Source organism: Carassius auratus, unplaced genomic scaffold (genome assembly GCF_003368295.1).
Source record: "Carassius auratus strain Wakin unplaced genomic scaffold, ASM336829v1 scaf_tig00215586, whole genome shotgun sequence".
Taxonomy (NCBI): Eukaryota; Metazoa; Chordata; class Actinopteri; order Cypriniformes; family Cyprinidae; genus Carassius; species Carassius auratus.
In genome coordinates, this window is record NW_020528152.1 from 129,817 (window position 1) to 154,190 (window position 24,374).

Here is a 24,374-nt window from a genome sequence, read left to right on the forward strand (position 1 = left end):
CTTTTACTTTACATTTACATTTACAATACTCCCTATAAAGAGCATACTTGGTCATAAATGTTTATTTTATTTGTTTATTGATAGTTTGTTACAATTATTTTAATGTAATATGTAAGTTATATGTAAGTTAAGTTATTTGTGATCTGTGAGATAAAATTGAATTTGTGAAGTTGACCTTCAGTGGGTTGTTTAGTAAATACAGGCAAATAAAAATATCTTATTTTGTACAGTGCTGTAGCTGTATTCATCACTGTGTCTCTCTTGCACAATAATATTCAGCAGTGTCTTCATCCTTTATATTATTAATTTGCAGATATATCCGTTTCTAGCTGTTGTTTCTGGAGTTGATGAAGCGTCCCTGAACAGACTGAGAGTAGTATGTAGTACCACGAGATGAGATGTATGCCAGCCACTCCAGACCTCCTCCTGCAGTCTGTCTGATCCAAGCTAAGTGTGGGTCACTACTAAATCCAGAGAATGTACAGATGAGTCTGTGAGATCCTCCAGGTTTAATGACCACTGACTCAGACTCAGTCAGTGTTTGACACCAACAGACTGAAAAACAAACAGTTCAACATTAACATTTACAACAGTGCACATGAATAAGTCTGATTATCAACAGCTTTTCAAGACAATCTTACATTCTGTGAGGGCAGAATCGTCATGTTATGAAAAAAACAAGTTGAAGCATCAAAGTTTTGTGTCTGGAGATGAATAGCTTGGAGACTTTTGAAGAAGACAAATAGAAGTAGGTTTTCATAGGGTGCCCTCTAAAGGTACATTTACATTTCTGTGCCCTTATTAACCTTTGTTACCATGTCTGCCTTTAAATGTATTTTGTTACTTATTATTTACTAGGCTATGATAGATGATGTAGTGGAAAGAAATACATCTTATGCACTTTATGCAACTTATGGATATGGTATGCATCTTATGCACTTTATTTCTATTTCATTTATGGTATTAATTTAGTAGTTGTTGATTACTCTTGTCTATCTTATGTTAATAAAATCTATTTTATTACACTTGTGTCTTTCTTGTGTTCCTGATTCACACACAAAGTAAACAGAGTTCCTTTATTCACAGTTGGAGTAAAATTTTTTGGGATGAACCGTGATGAGATGGTTGAGTATTTCTACATGCTTTAATATATTGAAGAATGAAAGATGGGCAGGTTTTTCAAATTACCATCTGAACTGTTTTTGATAACGTGCGGCATGAACAGTGTTTGGTTTTTCCAAAGCACATTAAGTTTATGTACTGCACAGAAGCCTCTTGTGTTATTGTGTTTCTCGAGCACAATAATAGACAGCATTGTTGGAGAGACTTTAAGACTGTGAGGTTCTGATCAGGTAATGGATGAGTAATCTAAAAGAATCCTAAAGCCTAAAGAATCGGGTCAGGGCAGATGCAGGCTGAAGCACAATAATAATCTAACCATTACTTTGTACCCACCTTCTTACTACATGCTATTTGTTGTCAAAAACACGACGATGGTGCTGCCACTGACGTTTACGTTCTCTGTGTGTGTATTGCTATGACTCCTGACCCCGAAGAGCTGGTAGCTGCCTCAATTGTGCCTGTAGCGGTAACTATAGTAATCATATACAGGTGCATCTCAAAAAATGTGAATGTCATTGAAAAGTTATTTAATTTTTTTGTAATTTAATTTAAAAAAGTAAGCTTTCTTATATTCTAGATTCATTGCACACAGACTGAAATATTTTAAGAGTTTTTTGTTTTAATTCTGATGGTGACTTACAGCTTAGAAAAATAAAAAGTAGGAAACTTTTAAATAAAAAGAACAATTTAAATCCAAAGTAGGTTTATTTATGCACTCAATACTTGGTTGGGGCTTCAGTGTGGCGTGGCATGAAGGCGATCAGTCTGTGGCACTGCTGAGGCATTATTGAAGCCCAGGTTGATTTGATAGTGGCCTTCAGCTCCTCTGTATTGTTTGTCAGATGTTACTTTTCTTCCTCTTAACAATACCCCATAGATTCTCTGTGAGGCTCAGGTCAGGTGAGTTGGCTGGCCAATCAAGCTCAGTAGTATCATGGTCAGCAAACCCCTTGGAAGTGGTTTTGGCACATTGGGGAGATGCTAACTTCCTGCTGGAAGAGGAAATCAGCATCTCCACAAAGCTTGTCAGCAGATGGAAGATAGAAGTGCTCCCAAAAATCTCCAGGTAGATGGCTGCATTGACTCTGGACTTGATAAAACACAATGGAGCAACACCAGCAAACATCACAGCACCCAAATCATCTCTGACTTCAGAAACTTCACACTGGACTTTGGATTCTGTGCATCTCCAGTCTTCCTCCAGACTCCAGATGTTAATTTCCAAATGAAATGCTACATTTACTTTCATCTGAAAAGAGGACTGTGGACCATTGAGCAACAGTCCAGTTCTTTTTCTCCTTACTCCAGGTGAAATGCTTCAGACGTTATCAAGTTTTTGAATCAGATTTTCCTGACAATTGTCCTGACAATCCCAGCCACTTGTGCATCATTTCCTACCACACATTTTCCTTTCAGTCAACTTTCTATGAATATATTTCAATACATTACTCTGTGAACAACAAATGACCTTCAGTGGCTTACCTTCCTTGTGGAGGGTGTTGATGATCGTCTTCTGGACAAGTCAGTAATCTTTCCCATAATTGTGGTATGGCCCAGGAGGTACCCTGTATTTATACTCAAGATTAATCAAACTAATCAAGCTCAAAATAGATTTATTTTATTTTTTAGATACTGATTTTTTTTATTTTCTTAAGCTGTAAGTTGTAACCATCAGAATTAAAACAAATAAATACTGAAATATTTAAGTTTGTGTGCACTGAATCTAGAATATAAGAAAGTTAGCTTTTTTTAATTAAGTTACAAAAAATAAAGACATTGATATTCAAATTCTCAACATTTTTTGAGTTTAAACCTTGATGAGATGGTTGAGTATTTCTACATGCTTTAATATATTGAAGAATGAGAGATGGGCAGGTTTTTCAGATTAGTGTCTGAAATGTTTTTATAAAGTCTGGCATGAAAAGTGTATAATTCTCCAAAGCACATCAAGTTTATGTACTGCACAGAAGCTTCTTGTGTTACTGTGTTTTTCGAGCACAGTAATAAACGGCAGTGTCTTCAGTCTGCAGATTTGTCATGTGCAGATACACCTGCATTTTACTGTTGTCTCTGGAGATGGTGAATCGTCCTTCAACAGTTTTAGAGTAATATTTGTTGCTGCCACTTGGAGCAGAAATATGTGAGATCCACTCGAGTGCTTTTCCTTCAGCTTGTCTTATCCATGAAATATCTGCATCTCCAACATCAATCCCAGAGAAGGTACAGGTCAGTTTATGATTGTTCCCAGGTTTGATAACGACTGACTCAGACTCAGTCAGTGTTTGACCTTGGCACTCTGTTAAAATAAAAGTCAGACTGTTGTCTACATCAGTCAGTAATAAAGAAGTATAAAGATGTATTCCTAAATCATACTTACCTTGCATAAATACTATTATGCTTATTAAACATGTAATTCTGAGAACCATTTTTGCAGCAGTTTTTGTTCAAAAATCTCACTGACAAAATTCTGAGGAGTTAAATATGGAGGGTTTATAAGACAGAAGGTACAATTAATTTACTTTGTCCATCCCCCAGCTCAGTGGTTCCTAACCAAGTTCCTGGAGGCCCCCCAACACCCCACATATTTACATCTCTCCTTTGTCTGACGCACCCAATTCATATCTACTAATGAACTGATGATCTGGATCAGGTGTGTTTGATTAAGGAGACATGGAAAACATGCAGATTTTACATCAGTACAAAGAAAGTCAGACAAAAAAATATAAATAAAAGCTCAAGCATGACCTTATCTTGCTTATCTTGTATGTGAACAATAGTTGTAATTTTTTACACTTTTATTTAAAAAAAAATAAAAAAATAAAATAAAAAATATTTAATTCCTGTCACTTTATTTTATATATTTATATTAGGGCTGGCAGTTTAAGGGTTAACTCAATTAACTAGTTATAAATAATAATAATAATAATAATAATAATAATAATAATAATAATAATAATAATAATTTAACGCACAGTTAACACTTGCCCTACCCCCAGACCTGTTAACAAAATATATGAAGGGCAACAACTCCATGCCTTAAAATTCAAGATATTGGGGCAAAAATGCACATGTATGAGTTTTTGATTCGCATTTATATCATGATAAGCGATATCACACCAGTGCTGTTTTTGCACGAATAACCCTTTACATAATTCCTGAATGAAAGCCCTTTGAACGAATCGACTCAGAAAGTAATTTACCGCCACCTGCTGGAAGGTTTAGTTTATTCTTTAGATCACATTTATTTAAACAAACAAACAAACGAACATTAAAGCGAAAGTTTACCAAAAATAAATCAATAAATAAACATATTCTGTCATCGTTTACTCACCCTCATGCTGTTATTAACCTGAATGACTTACTTTCTTTTGCGCAACATGAAATAATGTATTTTGAATAGCCTACTGTTGGTAAATAAGCTGTTTTGGTCACTAGTAACTTTCATTACCTGAACAAAAAATACTGAAATATTTATCAAATTATCTTTTATGCAGTCCATACTTTATGTTAGTACATTGTAGCCTAAAAACCCTTTACATGATCTTATCACAACCAAATTCATTTGCAATTCATTTGATTAATTAATCACGAAACCCTGTAAATCTGTAATCGAAATCCTAAATTCGTTATTACTTAATGATTAGTTATTCTTGTTTCCATAATAGTTAATAGTAGCTGAAGTGTTTCTGAACTCATTTGTCCTGCACTTTTTCCTGCATAGTTTCCTGTTAACTATGGACCATTATTTTAAAAAGCTACCAAAGAACTGCTTATGTGTGTTGAATGACATCTAAAAATAAATTATATTTTGAGGATGTTTTCAGTAGAATTGCTTTTGTGATGTGATGCATGAATCATTTTTGTTCAGTACTGCAGTCTTTTGTGTGATTGTGACTGTCGTGCACAGTAATAAACAGCTGTGTCTTCAGTCTTCAGGCTTTTCACCTCTAAATGCAGCATGTTTTTGCTGGTGTCTGTGGTGATGGAGAACTGTCCCTGTAGAGACTGAGCATAATATGCACTTGAACCACCGTCTATAAATCCAATCCACTCCAGTGCTTTCCCTGGTTTCTGACGGATCCAGTGCATCCAGTAGCTGCTCATTGAGAATCCAGACACAGTGCAGGACAGAGTCACTTATTCTCCAGGCTTTTTCACCACAGAATCTGAGGAGGTCAAAGACTGACCACTAACAGCTGAAAAAGATTAAATAAATAATGTTAGATGATTTAGAAGAGTGGGATGTCCTCAACAATTCAGAAAACATTAAGAGTTTCTCACATGAAATGATCAACAGCAGAACTAAATGCACTTCCATCATCACCCCGTAACTATGAACTGTAGAGTAAAATATTTATCTTCACTGCAGCTGGACACAAACACTGACTGAGACTTTTGTTTTATAGCACAAGTCTTTCTAAAGTTTAAGTAACATTGACCCTCCCTAATACATCATTACATTTACATATATTCTGAAAAAGAAGGTAACTCTGGCAACACTGGAACTGAGAATTTGAATTATTTTTACTGTTCTGATTGGTATAATATATTATTCACATTTATTTTCTTTTTAGGGCAGTGCAGGGGTTTGCCAACATTTTAGTGTACAATATGTTTACGAAAATACATTTAAAGTCCAAGCATTAACTCATCAAATCAACTTAAACATCTATTCAGATAACTTAGATAAAACAATGTGCTCTTTTGTTATTTCGCAGCAATGCTTTACATTTTTACCGTTATTACTAATTCTTGCATACTAATGAAGAAATCAGGCTGTTACTGTCATTGATGTGGGTGCAGTAACAGTGGTTTTGGAGGACTGGTGCTTGGATGGATTTGGTATTTTAATGCCTCGGTAAAAATCCTTTAGGAGGTTGGAGTGGGACAGAGAGGACAGGGGAGTTTAAATTCACTTTTAAGTGTCCCTTCAGTCATCAAAGCAAAGAGTATTTGCATATTTCTAATTTGAACGCATTATTCCACTTTTTGTTTTTAAAATTAAACACACATGCATACATACACAATTAACAATATAGTTCACCCAAAAATAAAAATTCAGGTTTTTCCATGCAATGAAAATATAATTGTATTTAGGTTAGAATCACATCTGCTATTCCAGAAACAATTTATACGATTTTAGAAATAGGAGAATAGAATAATAAAGAAATAAAAGTACTATCCAAATTTGTAGGCAGAAAGCTAAAATGTTCACATTTTTATTGCAATCAAGATTAAATTTGCAGTAATGTTCATGTGGATTCAGGTATCAAGCTAACTGAAATCTTCTCACTTCAGTTACTGTCAGTTCTTGTAGAGCTGCTTCATCAGATGGAGTCACTGTGTCCTGGTGCTCGAGCACAGTAATAAACAGCAGTGTCCTCTTCTCTCAGACTCTTGGCTTCAAGATACTGTGTACTTTGAGACACGTCCTCACTCAACGTGAAGTGATTTTTCATGGAGTCTGCGTAAATAAGATAATCAGATCTAGAGCTACTGCCAGAGTTCACTCCCCCAATCCACTCCAGAGCTTTCCCTGGTTTCTGTCGTATCCAGTGCATCCAGTAGCTTGTCATTGTAAAACCAGATATTTTACAGGAGATCTTCACTGTTTCTCCAGGTCTCTTTATCTCAGGAGACGACTGATCCAACCGGATTTCATCACCACTGATACCTGTGGAATAAAAATAAATAAATTACATGTATGTAGAGCATCCATTAGTGTATTGAATGCTATTGGCTAGAAAAAAGGAAAATGTTAAACTTACCTTGAGTTAAAATCACTATAATAATGAACAGATAAATGCTTTTTGACATCATCGTTAAAAAGCCTTCTCACTATAGGGGTGTGTTTAAATTATAATGTTATGTTTGATGATTGTGTTTATATACAGGTGAAATGGAGAGTGAATTTGCATATGCAACATTTTTGGGCTGTGTATAAAGTGCTGAAGTAAGATGTGGGTGGAAATGTGAGGTGGTGTTACCGAAATGGTGCTTTTGAAGAATTACAAGTAATCTGCAATTTAACCTCTGCAAATTGAAGTATATTAATTGCTTGGCTCAGTTTTTGATTACAATTTTGTGATATGTTAGCTATATAATTTACATTTTAAGACCAAAAAGTCAGGTTTACTATTCAACATTTAGTATTGTATTCATTATAATATTGTACAAAATAATAATAATAATAATAATAATAATAATAATAATAATAATTATATATATAATTATATATATATATATATATATATATATATATATATATATATATATATATATATATATATATATATATATATATATTTTTTTTTTTTTTTATTCAAGATTTTGATTTGTCACATACATGGTTATATGGAGAGCATATGACAAGCAGTGAAATGTCAGGTGCACTCCATGGACAGTGCAATTATTAAAGAATACAAACACAAGAAAAATAATTAAATATGATATTGAAAATGAATGCAGGAATGTACAAGAGAAGAATTTGCAAACAGGTTATACAGGGTATTTACATAGCAGCAATAGAGGTAGTAAAAATTTATATAAAATATAGAAAATGCTGTGTGCTAGTGACAATGTTAGTATATTAAGTATCTTACTGATAATTAAGTGATAATTAAGTGAATTAAGTGAAATCCACAAGTAATTGTGTTGCTTTATTGGGTCCTCAAAATATAAATGTAGAAAGACTGCTAGTGTGTGCTTAAAACAAACAAAAAAATCTGATTAATTTGTAACCAGGGCAGGAATAGCCCAGTTTTTATTTTTCCCTTTAAGTTTTCACTATGATGCAGTTACACCAGATGTCCCCTTTAAGAGTTTGAGCATGTGCAGGAGAGAGAGAGTGTGCCGTAAGAAGGGAACAGAGAGAGTCCTTTGTAAAAGGGGATTCAGGCTCAAACCTTGACCCTACACTGTATTGTCAATAGCAAAATTGCACCTAAGATAATAATAATCACCTTGTATTTCTGTTGTATTTCATGTTACTCTCAACAAAAGTAATGACCAGCTGAGCTTCACTAAATGTATCATTAAATTAGTACATATGAATCCTGCCTCCATGCAAAGTCTCCTGCAGATATTTAATAGCATTGTTTAAGCAAAAATCTAATTAGCTTAAATTATTTATTCACTGAAGTTTTATGTAGTGAGCTGTTTATATGGTTGTTTTCAGATTTTGTGCAGTGCTGTAGCTGTATTCATCACTGTGTCTCTCTTGCACAATAATATACAGCAGTGTCTTCATTCTTCATATTATTCATCTGCAGATACATCTGTTTCTTGCTGTTGTCTCTGGAGATGGTGAAGCGTCCCTGAACAGACTGAGAGTAGTATATATAACTACTACTATCAGGTGAGATGTATGCTACCCACTCCAGACCTCCTCCTGCAGTCTGTCTGATCCAAGCTAAGTACGGGTCACTACTAAATCCAGAGAATGTACAGATGAGTCTGTGAGATCCTCCAGGTTTAATGACCACTGACTCAGACTCGGTCAGTGTTTGACACCAACAGACTGAAAATCAAACAGTTCAACATTAACATTTACAACAGTGCACACAAATAAGTCTGATCATCAACAGGTTTTCAAGACAATCTTACATTCTGTGAGAGCAAACATGAAGATAAAACCCAATTTCGGCAAAATATCCATGGTCATAATAAGAAAAGAGGAAGTTGAAGCAAGTTTTGTGTCTGGAGATGAATAGAGTGGATGCTTTATACAGAGGATGAGGAGAAGTAAGTTTGCATAGGGTGCATCTTCTGTGACCTTATGAAGCACTGTAACCATGTCTGCCTTTTAATTTACTTTTTTGTTGTTGTTGATGTTTACATGTTCTAATTCAGAGACATAGCACTGGCTGTAAACAGTGTTGGATAACACATTAGTAACACAAGTTACATAATCAGATTACTTTTTTTAAGTAACTAGTAAAGTAACGCTTTACATTTTAATTTAGAAGGAAATATCTGAGTTGCTTTTTCAGAGATGTAACTCCAGTTACTTTGTTTCCCATATCTTGACGGACAGCTCTCGTTGAGAGAAATTGTAAGTGCAGAGGCGTTGTGTGCACTGTGATTTTACTCTAGTTCTAGACTAAATATGAACATTTTACTCATCTTACTTGCATAAAAACATATTCAGTATTCCTCAAGATCAATAAAAACGTGTAATATGTTATATAAATATTATACAAACGTGCAAAAATTAAATATGTTAAACAAGACAATTTTTATTCATGTAATTAATCCCATTTTATTAACCCATTTTAAGTCTTTGCTACTGACCTTCAATGATTCAATTCAGCCATACTAACAACTCATTTGTGTTCATTTTTGTTATTGCTGAAGACTGTTGAACTTGTTTCTCCTGCGTCATATTGTTCACGCAATTTCACACTGTAAAGACATTAATTAAATTTCCTTCTCCCTGAGGCATATTCATTTCACTCATTTTGAAAGGTTTTTTACATTTTCAAAATAACACCTTTTTTTATATTAAAAACAAACAAGCAAGCCCTGCCCAGATTTAAAATGTAACTCAAAAGTAACGTAACTCACTATTTTCCATAAAAAGTAAATAATGTAATTAGTAAGGCCTACTTTTTTAAGGAGTTACACAATATTGTAATGCATTACTGTTAAAAGTAACTTTCCCCAACACTGGCTGTAATGATATGGTAGACAAAGGAGATAATTAAACTAACAGTCTTCAATAACACTTTTGAAAAGATACAGGAAATCATTTAAACACAACCATGAAAGAATCTGAGGACTTAAATACAGAAAATTAATGGAAATAATTTACAACCAAGGAAACTAACAAGGCTACATGGACAAGCGGGAAGAGAATACTGTACAGTGAAAATTAAACTAAACTATGCTCATTATCAGTTGACAATTCAGAATTTTTGCAAAAATATTTCTATAGCTTTTCCTAAAGCTTCTTCACTTCTGTCATCATTGATTATGCACTGGTTAGACTGAAAACCTGTTTGAAAGATCATCATTCAAAGATACTGATGTGCTGAACATTTAACTTGCTGAGTGTAAAGGTTCACACAGTGGAATGTAGAGCTCAAATTAAATGAAATTGGTGATTGTTTTATTCTAGCATGAATTCAAAATTATTACAAGTTCTCTTGATTTAAAGAAGTTTACAAAGTCCTAGATTACTAAAACACTCAGAGAATTAACATGATGGTTGCTGGTGTCTTTGGTGATGGAGAACTGTCCCTGTAGAGATTGAGCATAATATACAGACTTGAGCCAGTGTCTATAAATCCAATCCACTCCAGTGCTTTCCCTGGTTTCTGACGGATCCAGTGCATCCAGTAGCTGCTCATTGAGAATCCAGACACAGTGCAGGACAGAGTCACTGATTCTCCATGCTTTTTCACCACAGAATCTGAGGAGGTCAAAGACTGACCACTAACAGCTGAAAAACATGGAACAAATCATGTAAGATGATTTAGAAGAGTGAAACTATGATAATACTCAGAACAAATTTGAATTTCTCACATGAAATAATCATTAGTAGGAGTCCATACATTATGTCCAAAACAGTGATAGGTTACACTGCAGATGTTTTAGTCACTGGACACACGCACTTGAAAGTTCAGCTTTTAACAAAGCCTTTGAGGAGTCTGGGAGACTCTGACCCTTCTCACAAAATTATTTGCATCTGAGCATTACTACAGTAGACAAAGAAAAAATTCTTCACTTATATTTCAATGAGAAGAGTTATATTACTTCATCTGATTATTTTTGTTCAGGTATGTGTTAATGTATCTTTGTTACCTAGTGATATAATTATACAACATATGAAACATGGACAAAACACATCTAACAGTATATAATGCACAAAACAGGATGTGTGCTCAGATGTGCACGCTCAAACCTGTGCACTCAAATCTTTATAACTGTCTTCTCTCCTGGAATGAATCTTTCCAGAAGCTCATCAACACCAGACTTCCATGACTGACTGATGAAATAACACAGTACCTTTCTGTATATATATATAAAAACAGATACTGGTCAGTGTATTCTCATTATTTTATTATTTAGCATAATAGTTATATTAATTAAGTGCCTATTCTAAATAGGTAGGCATATTTATTAAATAATTTTATGTATATCAGCAAGAGAACAAATTGTGCCAAGCTTGAGAGAAGAATGTTTTGTTTAGGGTCGGCCCCTGCCATTGGTGACAGTTGGCTAGGGCGCAAAATAACTGGGGGGCGCTGCATAAAAAGGTTATTTTGTTTGTTTGTTTTTTGGTCGAAACTGTGCACTCTTGTGACCATCCTGCACCAATATATTTAAGCAAAATAATATCTGAAAGACTACATATGGGGATTGTTAGAAGGCCATGATGTTCAGAGGCTTGGATAGGCAGATTACGCCGGGATGCCGAGGTCACACCTGTACTGTTTTCGAAAAAGACATATATATATATATATATACACACACACACACACACACACACACACACACACACACACACACACACACACACACACACACACACACATATATATATATATAGGATCCAGTGTTTGTAGCTGGATCTTTATAATCTGCCATGGAGACTCTGAACTGTTGTATAAAATCAATATCACATTTGCACTTGTGCTATTCAGGACAAAAAGAGCACATGTGTGATATTGCTTAATTGAAATCTTGAATTTTAGGGGAAGCATTCTATACATTCCACACACAAGCAGAAGTTTAGCATGAGCGTTGGGCCCCTTGTTAACAAGGTGCAGATGGTTTTTGCAGGTGCTTAACTGACCTTTTTATAGTTCATTCCCCTGTTTCCATTTTGGTTTCCTTGATTCACTCTTAATTTCACTTCCAGTTTACCCATGTATGCGTGATTGTATTCATGCATTTGTTAAGCCTAGTTATGTGTTTGTAAGAAACATAAGAAAAATAATATTTCTATCTGTTATTTCTGATAACAGATGATTCTCCTGCAGTTACTTCTGGCAGCTGATCTTAAACAGCCACACAAATGGGAAATCAAAAATTACCTGTATTACAGTGTATGATGTAGCTGTCCATCAGTGTAAACAATGTGCAAAGTAATTAAACCAAAAAGTACATGATTTATAAAGTTATTGGCTTCTAAAGTAAGGAGTCGACTCTGAATCACTGAAACGAGTCGTTATAGATTTCAAATCTTTTGTCCATCTCTATGTATGTCACTAGGAACACTTTGCATAACAATCTCCACCTACCGTCTTGGGAGAAACAAAACTCTGACCTGCCCCACCCCCCACACAGACGCTCTGGTTGGTGTGATAGCATCATGTCGAGAAGACAGTGTGTTTTTAATTGTAAAGGCAAAGTAAAGTTTGTTTTATTTTCACTGCCAAAGAATGAAGATCAGAACAACCACATTTTTACCACAATACCAGAGCAGCACAACAAATCCCTTTTGTTGTGTTCACAATATTTCACTGATGACTGCTTTTCTAATCTCGGTGAGTTCAAGGCGGGATTTTCAAAGCGTTTGGCCATAAAAGAGGGTTTATTACCAACTTTATTTGGACCAACAAGCATCTCCGAATCACAACGCGAAGTATGATTATAAAGTTATGTGTTTGTTTTCTCCCGAGCGTCTTATCAGTATGTGTGCTGTCTGCAGCGTTTGTCTGCGCTGATCGTCATGTACAAACACATCATTAAAATGAAGTGTAACTCCGTGAATACTCAACGAAGAGACATGAGAGATATATCTATAGAAAGCTTGACGTGTCTACTTTAAAACTAAACAAGTGCTGCTGACAGATATTCTGTGATAAAGTAATCCATATGGAAACAACGCGATATCTGTTTTTCACGTCTCCCTTCATTATATCTAATGTGACCACACCCCCGCGTTGAAAGCGTTATTCAGATTCAAACTGAAGCGCGCGGCTTGAATACGCCCACACAAAAGAAAAAGCAGCGAGACTGTTCAAGTGTTTTATTTTACTGTTTGCTTTGCGGTGAGAGGAATAAGACATAATTCACCCCAAAAAAATGCTAATGCATTGTTTACCGTGAAGTTGTGTGCGGAACAACCAATCAAAATTATGTCAGTTGACCAATCAGAGCACAGTATGCTACCGAAAGGTGGGGTTTCAGGAAACTGAATCTTTTGAACAGCTTTGCGTGAACCGTTTGGAGATCTCTGAGAATTGAGGTAATTTTAAAATGATATTTTGACAAACTGACAATGTTTTTTAACCTTGGATGGATTTAAACCTAATGTACAGGACTTATAAACAGTGATAGGAAGCTTAGAATTTCCATTTTACTGGCTCTTTAATACTTGCAATGAATTATAACCAGGTATATTTAACTTTTGAGCTAATTTACTATATATATATATATATATATATATATATATATATATATATATATATATATATATATATTATTATTATTATTATTTTTTTTTTTTTTTTTAAATCTGATTTGTTAATTTTTTTGAACTTCAGGGCCATCTTATTTCTGAGACTGTCCAGTTACCCACACCTGTCTTAACCACTTGAGAGCATGTGCACACAACAGGAAGTAAGTGTGCAAGACTGTCCCAGGCATTTAAAACAACAGAGCACAGTGCATTTAATACACATATAATCCACACATTTGAATACCTTCTGGAGTACAGTATACAGTATGTATTTTGTACAACATTTACAACTGTTTTTTTTATCATTTAATTAAAAGCAACACATTAAATTGTCATTAAATTGTGTATCTGTTATTGGGACTAGTTAACAGATATTTATACGTTTATTTTAAAATGCAAAGTACTGAAAATCAAAATAGAGCTCTGATTACACACTATTAGCAGAGACAATTTATAAGAGACATGCCACTTCCTCAATCCTCAATAAAACTATATAAGGACAACCCGTAATGGCAAAGATGGCAGTTGTATGCACATATCCCGCCCCTCCCGCTGGAAAGCCAATCATCTGCTTTTAACAGTCAAGCTGGGAAACATTTAAGGCTATCCTCTGGTTCCACTGACGTATGCGCACAGTTGAGGAACATTTTACCTTGTGCATACTTAGTAAAAGTATAACCTGTGGGGAAAATGGCGTTTTAAACTTTATTTTGGGGCAAATTCATGAAAAATTTTCAGCAATTTTTATCATATTTTACTTGCAGTTCTGACTCTCTGCTCATTCATTTAGATAGGAACCTGGTCTTGTTAGTCTGAAATAGCTGCTCGGGGGTGTTGCCAAGATGGGGACTTTGCTAAAAACACAAAGGACTTTGCTATAAGTGTGTCCCATCGGGTAATGGAAAGATCTACACACACTTGTGGTCTTCATGCCCACCTAGGCCAAACACAGGAAATATGTCATGTAAGAAGACAAGTGCTCAAGTGCAAGTGTGGGAATTTGGACAAACCCTCAGTGTTTGTTTTACTCCTATCCTGCACCTGGTTAACAGTCAATCCACACTAAAACACACAGTGCAGGCTTCAGCACTTCCTCTTTTCAAGTGTAACTCATTCGCACCAATATCTACTAAGAAAAGTATGAATGGCATTCTTGTTCTGCAACAGGAGAGGACAGAACATGTAAGTTCATTGCTTATCTATGCAAAAGTCAATTTTCTATTTTACATACATGTTCTGATTATTTGTGCAAAATAAGTGATGCGTGTTTACAGAATGTGTGATTACAAAAATATACGTTTCATTATGTTGTTGTAAGTTTATTACGTTTTTAATCTGTGGTAGTATTTTGTGACTGTTTCAACTGGAATAATCTGGTGTGCTTATATTAAAGTTAGTTTATAGAGGACAGACTGACAACGTTTGGCTTGGTAGTTTTCGATTCATGTTTGTCTTATTTGTGTTTTCATATTTGTTAATTTTACATATTTATTCTATCATTTATTTCACCTGAAGATAGGAATACTCTGATTGAATCAAACACATTAATTAAACTGTCAGTTTAACAATATGAAAACTTGTAAACTTGAGTTTTTGACTCATCTCTTGGTAACGTAAATTAACCACATAATGAATTACTAAAACAGACATACAGTATAATGAGGTTGTAGACATTTTTTGAGATCATTATACAGCTGGCTGTATTTTTATACAACACCACAAGCTCTTGTCTTACAGTGTCTCTTGCACAGTAGTAAACAGCAGTGTCTTCAGTTTTCAGACTGCTCATCTGAAGGTACAGCTGATTCTTGTTGTCATCTCTTGAGATGGTAAATCGTCCCTTAACCTTGTCAGAGTAATAGATATAGCTATTGCCATCAGATAATGTTGCTACCCACTCTGGTCCTTTCCCAGCAGCCTGTCTGACCCAAGCCATCCAGGAGCCACCAAAGTTAAAACCAGAAGCAGTACAGGTCAGTTTATGAGACTCTCCTGGTTTAATGACTACAGCTTCAGATTCCACCAGTGTCTGGCTCCTGCAATCTGAAAATTGAGAAAACAGCAGAATTTAGAATCATTATCGTATATTAGCGTGCACATTAAAGTCTGCATTGGCAAATTGCATAGTTTTTTTTTTTTTTTTTTTTTTTTTGCAGTACCATGTAATGAAGAGATCATTAGCACAACAAAGAAAATCGTCCTTTGCTTCATCATTAACCTGTTGTCACAAGAAGTTGTGAAAGAATTGCTGCAGACCAGGAAGAGTGGAGGTATATGTATGTTTCTGAACAGAGTGTGATGAGAAACACTTTGCATACTTGGGATGCCATCTAGTGGCTGAAATATAAAGAGAGAGGTGAACCACCTGAACTCTCTAAATCTCAGAGCTCTCACTGACTCTAGCAGTGCTTCAGTTGCCAGTCTAAAACTGAACACTGTTGTTACTGTAAGCTACTATAGCCAGGTTGATACATTCATTGATTTTTTTTTTTTTTTTTTTTTTTTCTGGAATAAAACCAACCTATTTAGATGTTAGCACACTTTAATCTGCCTGGCAAAAAATGTTATTGTGTACTTTTTTTCTGCTCACAAAGTTTTTCACACTCTGTTTATGTTTATCAGTGTTCAAGATATCATATATTTCTATATTTCATTGTATAGTTCTAATTCATTAATTTGTTCATGCTTCTATTCAATCAAAGCAGCAGAATTAAGTTTAATCAGACATTTACAGTTTTAAAATGATTTCACATACAGTATGTTCTTGCAGTAAATGTCTTGCAATTTACAGTAGTTTGATTATTTGTTATATTACGAAAATATAATGCTCCATATTTCTGCTTAGCCCGCTCCTCCATTAAATCATCAGTAAGTGCATTGTATTCTGATGGGCTTTAATTAAATTACAGGAGTCAACATTTGAAGTGGATCAAAAAAGTTAATCAAAGTTGTCCTAAAACAAGAACAGGTATTGATCAAAATTCATGTATAACTTTGATGAAAGGTTCTGATCCACTTCAAATGTTGATTACCATATTTGGCATATGTTTTTAAAACACGTTAAAATATAATTTAGCTAATAGTAATATTTAATTTGTGTGGGAAAGTGGCCAGTAAAGCTGACAGAGAATCAATAAAGAGAGCAACTCTTTAATTCCCCAGATGTATGAATGTTCAAGTCACGTCTGACTGACTTCACAAACACCAGGCATACAGGTTTTTGATGAACACTGCAGTCTTTTGCTTAACTGTGACTCTCGTGCACAATAGTAAACGGCTGTGTCTTCAGTTTTCAGACTTTTTATCTCCAAGTACACCATGTTTTTGCTGGTGTCTTTTGTGATGGAGAACTGTCCCTGTAGAGACTGAGCAAAAATAGTGCCAGTGCCACTGTCAATACGCCCAATCCACTCCAGACCTTTCCCTGGTTTCTGACGGATCCAGTGCAAATAGCTAAGGGAGAGTCCAGAAACCACACAAGACAGTGTGACTGATTCCCCGGGTTTCTTTACCTCAGAGCCAGAGGAGGTCAGTGACTGACCGTGTGCATCTGGAACAGAGACAGAATGTTTGTGTAATTACAATTCTGAGTGAAATGTTCACATTCAAAACCTTTTAATAATATATTTTTAATGGTAAACAGATTTCAACTTACATGAAACTAGTACGAGCAGAAGAAAATAAATCAGATTCATCTTCAAAGCAATAAAATTCCATGCAAAAATTATGCTACTGGTGTTTGATGAAGCTTTTAAAAATGTAAGTGTTCATCAGAGAGAACTGACTCTACTTGTATATTTCAGACTTGATTTGAATAAGGGAGGGACTCAATCTGCTGCACTTCCCTCAGGGTCCCAGTGTTAATCACAATTCACCATATCACTTTATGCTATCATAAGTGTGTTGTTTATATGTTATTATTTTATTGGTGCTGAAGACATTTCAGGCTATATATTCTTTACTACATGAAGCACAAACCTGATTGATAACCTCTACATTTTATTATTATTATTATTATTATTATTATCATTTTGTGTTTGACACAGTAAAACATAACTCTTGACACAGTAATACATAACTGTGTCATCAGTCTGCAATTATTTCCCTGTAGAGTTACACGCTGCTGGTGGTATTCTTTGTGATACTAAACTTGCTTTCCAAAGAATATCTGAGTAATGGTGGCACCTCTCCAGATGTAATTTATAAATTCCAGTGTTTTTCCTATGCATTGTCAAGTCCAACCTGTTGCATAGCTATTGTCTGTAAGGGAGTTTCCAGACACCTTACAAGAGAGAATCGGCAGTGCTCCAGGCTTCATAATGAGCTAAATCTAGAGCTAATCTAAAAAAGGTAATGGAGATTGTGGCATTTATTATATTTTTGCAATGAGTGCCTTTAGTTTATTCACAGGATAATGTTTCCATATCAAAAGTACAAAAACTGTAGAGAACATGTAACAGTGTCTGGGTTGTGTTCCCTGGGTAACCACTAGATGTCCTCTTTCCCCACAATCTCTGTCTAATCATTGCACTCAGCAGTCACTGGTCATTAATCATTGCCAATTCCCCATTAGCATTGTAATTTCCCTGTGTATTTATACCCTCTCTGTTTTAGTATGTGTCACGGAGTCCTTGTAGTTTTCACGACTATTCTAGTCTTGTTCTTGCCCGTTTGTTTAGTGTTTGTTCATGTTTGATTTGTTACTTTGGTTTTGACCCCTGCCTGGACTGATTACGATTTGGATTACCCTAATAAAAGCTTACCTGCATTTGGATCTCACTCCCCCGTGTCTTCTGGATCACGATCGTGACAGAACATGATTACTGAAGTTTTGAGCTGAAATATTAAACACCCTGTGAAACACAGAGATAATAAAATATATTATGCTAGCGTAAGAGTGAAGTGGAGTTGAATTTGCATGCTGAGTATGGTATGAAATAAAAAACAAGCGTAAAAAAAAATAAGATGATACTGTCACGTATGGTGATACAAGAAGCACGGGAGAGATCCAAATGCAGGTAAACAGGTTTATTGAGGGGCAATCCAAAGAGTAAACAGTCCAGGCAGGGTCAAAATCAGAAAATCCAAAAACATAAAAACAAACAAAAACAGGAACGGGAAGAGCAGACTCTGGAAAGTATCATACATACGACAAGGACTCCGTGACAAAGACTCAGACAGACTGGGTATTTATACACAGAAGTATAATGGGGGAACAGGAGACAGGTGGGGGAACAATCAATTAACTAAAACAAGGAGGAAGGTGACCAAATAAGGGAACAGGAAGTGATAAGATGACAGACACCGTGGGAACGGAGGACACCTAGTGGACACCCAGGGAACACGACCCAGACAATGTGACAGACTTGACTTTTGACTGCTTGTAGAGACATGAGATGCCTCGGCTTCGGGCACCACCTCTGGATCGGCCTCGGGCACCACCTAGATAACGGCCACGGGAGCGGCCTCGGGCAACGCCTCGTCCTCCGGAACAAAATCGGGCACCGCCTCGCCCTCCAGAACGGCAACGGACTCTGCCTCGGCATCGGGCACCACCTCGGCCTCCGGAACAGCATCGGGCTCCGCCTCGGCCTCCGGAACAGCATCGGGCACCGCCTCGGCCTCCGGAATAGCATCAGGCACCGCCTCGGCATCAGGCACCACCTCGGCCTCCGGAACAGCATCGGGCACCACCTCGGCATCGGGCACCGCCTCGGCATCGGGCACCGCCTCGGCATCGGGCACCGCCTCGGCATCGGGCACCGCCTCGGCCTCCGGAACAGCATCGGGCACCGCCTCAGCATCAGGCACCATCCCGGCCTCCGGAACAGCATCGGGCACCGCCCCGGCCTCTGGAACAGCATTGGTCACCACCTCTGGATCGGCCTCGGGCACCACCTAGGTAACGGCCACGGGAGCGGCCTTGGGCACCGCATCGGGAATGGCAACGGGCACCACCTCGGCCTCCGGAACAGCATCGGGCACCGCCTCGGCCTCCGGAATAGCATCAGACACCGCCTCGGCATCGGGCACCGCCTCTTCCTCCGGAACAGCATCGGGCACCACCTCGGCATCGGGCACCGCCTCGGCCTCCGGAACAGCATCGGGCACCGCCCCGGCCTCCGGAACAGCATTGGTCACCGCCTCGGGGACGGCACCGGGCTTTGAGGAACGGTAGACGCCTGTCTCCTCCTCCTCCGCCCTCTATGATGGCGAGTCGGTGGCACCTTGGCGAAAAGACTCAGGCGTTGAGTCAGCGATCTTGTCTGGCAACACAGGTGTAGATTCCCTGGTGAGATGGCGGCTCTGGTCCCTCCCACGTAAGCCCTGAGTCGAAGGGGGGACATGGTGGAGAGCGATGCTGAGCTTCCTCTCACCCACCTCTTCCTCGTCGACCTCCCCTGGTCCCGCGAAATACGACCAGGCGGGTTCCCTCAAAGCGATCGCTTCTCTCCCGCTTGGTGGCTGGCCGACATACCACTGGATCTCTGCATGACGGAGTCCTTCAGTCACGTACGGTGATACAAGAAGCACGGGAGAGATCCAAATGCAGGTAAACAGGTTTATTGAGGGGCAATCCAAAGAGTAAACAGTCCAGGCAGGGTCAAAACCAGAAAATCCAAAAACATAAAAACAAACAAAAACACATGGGAAGAGCAGACTCTGGAAAGTATCATACATACGACAAGGACTCCGTGACAAAGACTCAGACAGACCGGGTATTTATACACAGAAGGATAATGGGGAAACAGGAGACAGGTGGGGGAACAATCAATCAACTAAAACAAGGAGGAAGGTGACCAAATAAGGGAACAGGAAGTGATAAGATGACAGACACTGTGGGAACGGAGGACACCTAGTGGACACCCAGGGAACACGACCCAGACAATGTGACAGATACCACAAAAAATGATTTAGTGACTATCTAGTTTGACCTATGACCAGACTGTGGTCGGTGCTATAGTATATAGTTTATTTAAAAAAATATCCACTTTTCACACTTTTTTCAGTTTGAGCTTTATGTCTGTGTTTTGGAAAGGCTTGAACATTTTTGTGTTTTGTACCTGTTTAAATCACATCATTGTGAAGGCGTATAAACAGCCACCAGGCCAGCAATGATCTTATGTGTGAACAGTTTTTGCTGAGCCTTGTAGTCTTATTGTGACTGTGGTGCACAGTCATGAAGCTTTTCACCTCTAAATACAGTAGTTTTTTCTGGCGTCTGTGGTGATGAAGAGCTGGCCCTGTAGAGACTGAGCATAATATACAGTTCAGATATACACCCAGGCATGTTTTGGCCATAGGGACTTTCCCCAGTCAAGTAATGGGCCGTTTGGAAGATTTCCCCCTGCCCCATATAAAGCACTGTTTTTAAAATGCAGCACATCTGTAAATATGTATGTGTGATGCAAAGGTGCTACATGATTAAACAGTGCATCTGCCAGCTGTGAACTTCTGCAGCTCTGATAAATTATGCAAGTCACTTGATCCATTCAGATTTGACTCAGAATATTGGGTTGCACGTTATTTTACAGTACGTGTACTAACGTACTTATAGTGTACTTACAGTGTATTTATCTAAGAAGGTTCTGGTAACACAAGGTAACTACATGGGGTAGGGTTAGATTTAGGGGTACACTGTAAAAAATAATTCAGTGGCTTAGTAAATTTCACAAAAATAAAGAGCTATATTAACTTAATAAAATCTTTTGAAATCATTTAAGTGATATTTTGAGTGGGTCAGATTAAAAATAATAATTAAAAATCCAACAAATAATTTCTCTAAAATTTACATATATTATTTAAGTTTATGTAATGAAAATAAATAAGTATTTAACTAACTAATTATATTTTTAATATACCTTCAATATTTCTGGTGAATTCTAATAGAAATATTTGATAATTATTTACTTGTACTGATCTGTTTTAGAAACTAAAATTATTAAGTATTTCCTACCAATTTTCCTAAATAAAGTTCCAGCTTAATAAATGACAGTTAAATAAATTGAGTAAATTTCGCGGCTAAAGTGATCACGTGTGCAGCTCCGCAGGAAAAAAAAAAAATCTGCTTTCCTCAGCAGCGACGTCGACTAGCCATACACCTCACAACTCCTGGTAAGTAACGTTAGTCAGCTAATCCTACTTACGTTTGTAACACTTTATTAAAAAGTTAATAATTATTAAGCATTTCCTAACAATTGTCTTTGTATTTTACGTCATATTCAACAAGTTTCGTAGCTTAATCGAAGTCACCTGAAGGACGGCTTTCCTCAGCAACGGCAAGGCCCGCACTCCTCTCATATTGTGGTACGTTATATAATTTATCCAGCTAGTTAATACTAATTATGTTTGTAATGTTTAATTCAGAAGTTAATTATTAAGGATTTCCTAACAATTGTGTTTGTATTTTGCGTCATCTTAAGAAGTTTAACAAGTTTCGCGGCTCAAACAAGAGGCACCTGTCACTGAAGGACTGCTTTTCTCAGCTACGACGTGAACAGCATCACTCGAATTTCCTGTAACGTTAAGTAACGTAGTCATTTTGTAACTATCTATATTTGCAATAATGTATTCAAAAGTTGATTAAACATTGACCGTGTGTACGTGTACATAACTGTAGTTTTCTAAGTTAGTTAGTGGGGCAGCCATATGTATGTTAGTTTTTTTTTTTTTTTTTGGAGTGGGTTAACGTTCGTACTATTTGGATCACCGTTTATTTCAACCGCCATTTGAAAGTCTAACGATAAGTGTAACCGTGGTCCAGCAACTATACATGCCCAATGGAAAACAATTTTGTACAGGTTCCCCTTTGGGGTCAGTGGCTTGTCAAAAGGGAACACATCATTTATGAACTTTCAAATGACAACATTCTGTCTTGTAAAAAGCTGTCACGTTTTTGTAAAACATCATAATTACTACATGAACTGAGGTATGAGCTCTTAAATCACCACTACAAATACTCCATGCAAAAGTATTTAAAATGGCGTGGACATAACATAGACTGGTGCATTTTAATCAGCTCCCACTATATGCTCCGTTGTAAAATCATTCTAGTACACTGAAACTTATGACATACAATATCGGTCAAAAGTTTTGAAAACATTAAGCTTTTTAATGTAACAAATCCAGACCTGGTGGGTATTGAAGGACAGCCGAGGCTGGGTGAGGGGTACGTTGTTTTAATTGAGTGAACTTACTAAATTTCTTAAGAGTGTGTTTAAATATATTTATTTTGATTTGAATTAAGTAATATTTTTGTTCCCTGAAACAGATCAGTTTAATTTTCCATCATTAAATAGTTTGATAGAAATTTCACAAATATATTATGTGTATTATAAATGAACAATTTGTTAGTCAAATACTAAATTGTTTTAGTGGAAAAAATAAAATATAACTGTACATTTTAGATAAAATAAACTGTTGTATTTTTAGTCAGATAATATGTTTACATTTATGCATTTGGCAGACGCTTTTTTCCAAAGCAACTTACATTATTTCCTCAATAAAAGCCTATAGCATTGATTTACAGCATAGAAGCTCGCAGTTGGTCTCTTTTCATTTTTCTTTTAGGGTTATTGTTATGTAGAAAATTAACCTGTCTTGTTGTTAAGAAGAATGCTGTTAATTTTTGCAACTCCTCCCCCTAGTAAACTTTGTTTGAGATTTTAGCTATCATATGGTCCAACAGAATGTTTGCTTCTTCAGGTGCTATTTGTTTTGTGTATTTGTCACTTTCTTGTAACATTCAGGTTTGAATGTTAGCTCTAACCAGTTATCTTTAAAATTTGCCTGTAGGGTTCAGCTGATCTACCCATCTTCGTACAAGCAGAGTTGGCAGAGGAGGTCATAAAAATCTACATCCTTCGGGACAATGATGGGGCAGTCAGCGATGTAATCTTGGGAATCACAGCAGAGCCTGCTGCCATCTTTTGGGAGTCACATTGGATTTGAGATATCCCAAGACCCACAAATACAGGTCCTTCTCCAAAAATTAGCATATTGTGATAAAGTTCATTATTTTCCTTAATGTAATGATAAAAATTAAACTTTCATATATTTTAGATTCATTGCACACCAACTGAAATATTTCAGGTCTTTTATTGTTTAAATACTGATGCTTTTGGCATACAGCTCATGAAAACCCAAAATTCCTATCTCAAAAAATTAGCTTATTTTTACCTTTATTTTTAGCTTTATTATTTACCAATAAAAGAAATATTATTTACCAATAAAAGAAAAGTGTTTTTAATACAAAAAAGTCAACCTTCAAATAATTATGTTCAGTTATGCACTCAATACTTGGTCGGGAATCCTTTTGCAGAAATGACTGCTTCAGTGCGGCGTGTCATGGAGGCAATCAGCCTGTGGCACTGCTGAGGTGTTATGGAGGCCCAGGATGCTTCGATAGCGGCCTTAAGCTCATCCAGAGTGTTGGGTCTTGTGTCTCTCAACTTTCTCTTCACAATATCCCACAGATTCTCTATGGGGTTCAGGTCAGGAGAGTTGGCAGGCCGATTGAGCACAGTAATACCATGGTCAGTAAACCATTTACCAGTGGTTTTGGCACTGTGAGCAGGTGCCAGGTCGTGCTGAAAAATCTCCTGATAGCTAGCTGCACTGACACTGCCCTTGATAAAACACAGTTGACCAACACCAGCAGCTGACATGGCACCCCTGACCATCACTGACTGTGGGTACTTGACACTGGACTTCAAGTATTTTGGCATTTCCTTCTCCCCAGTCTTCCTCCAGACTCTGGCACCTTGATTTCCGAATGACATGCAAAATTGGCTTTCATCCAAAAAAAGTACTTAGGACCACTGAGCAACAGTCCAGTGCTGTT

The 24,374-nt window shown here is 36.9% G+C and overlaps 1 long non-coding RNA gene and 1 gene segment (V, D, J or C); one reads left to right on the forward strand and one right to left on the reverse strand.

Annotated features, from left to right (window-relative positions):
• Positions 1-6,441: 6,441 nt before the first annotated feature.
• LOC113095054 (immunoglobulin heavy variable 3-74-like) lies at positions 6,442-6,973 on the reverse strand. The segment is given in 2 exon segments: positions 6,442-6,796; positions 6,891-6,973. Coding segments are annotated over 2 exon segments (399 nt in total).
• Positions 6,974-21,773: 14,800 nt separating this feature from the next.
• LOC113095055 (uncharacterized) lies at positions 21,774-23,386 on the forward strand. The gene is made up of 3 exons (XR_003288262.1): positions 21,774-21,838; positions 21,955-22,049; positions 23,327-23,386. It is a non-coding gene; the product is annotated as an uncharacterized LOC113095055 (long non-coding RNA).
• Positions 23,387-24,374: the final 988 nt, after the last annotated feature.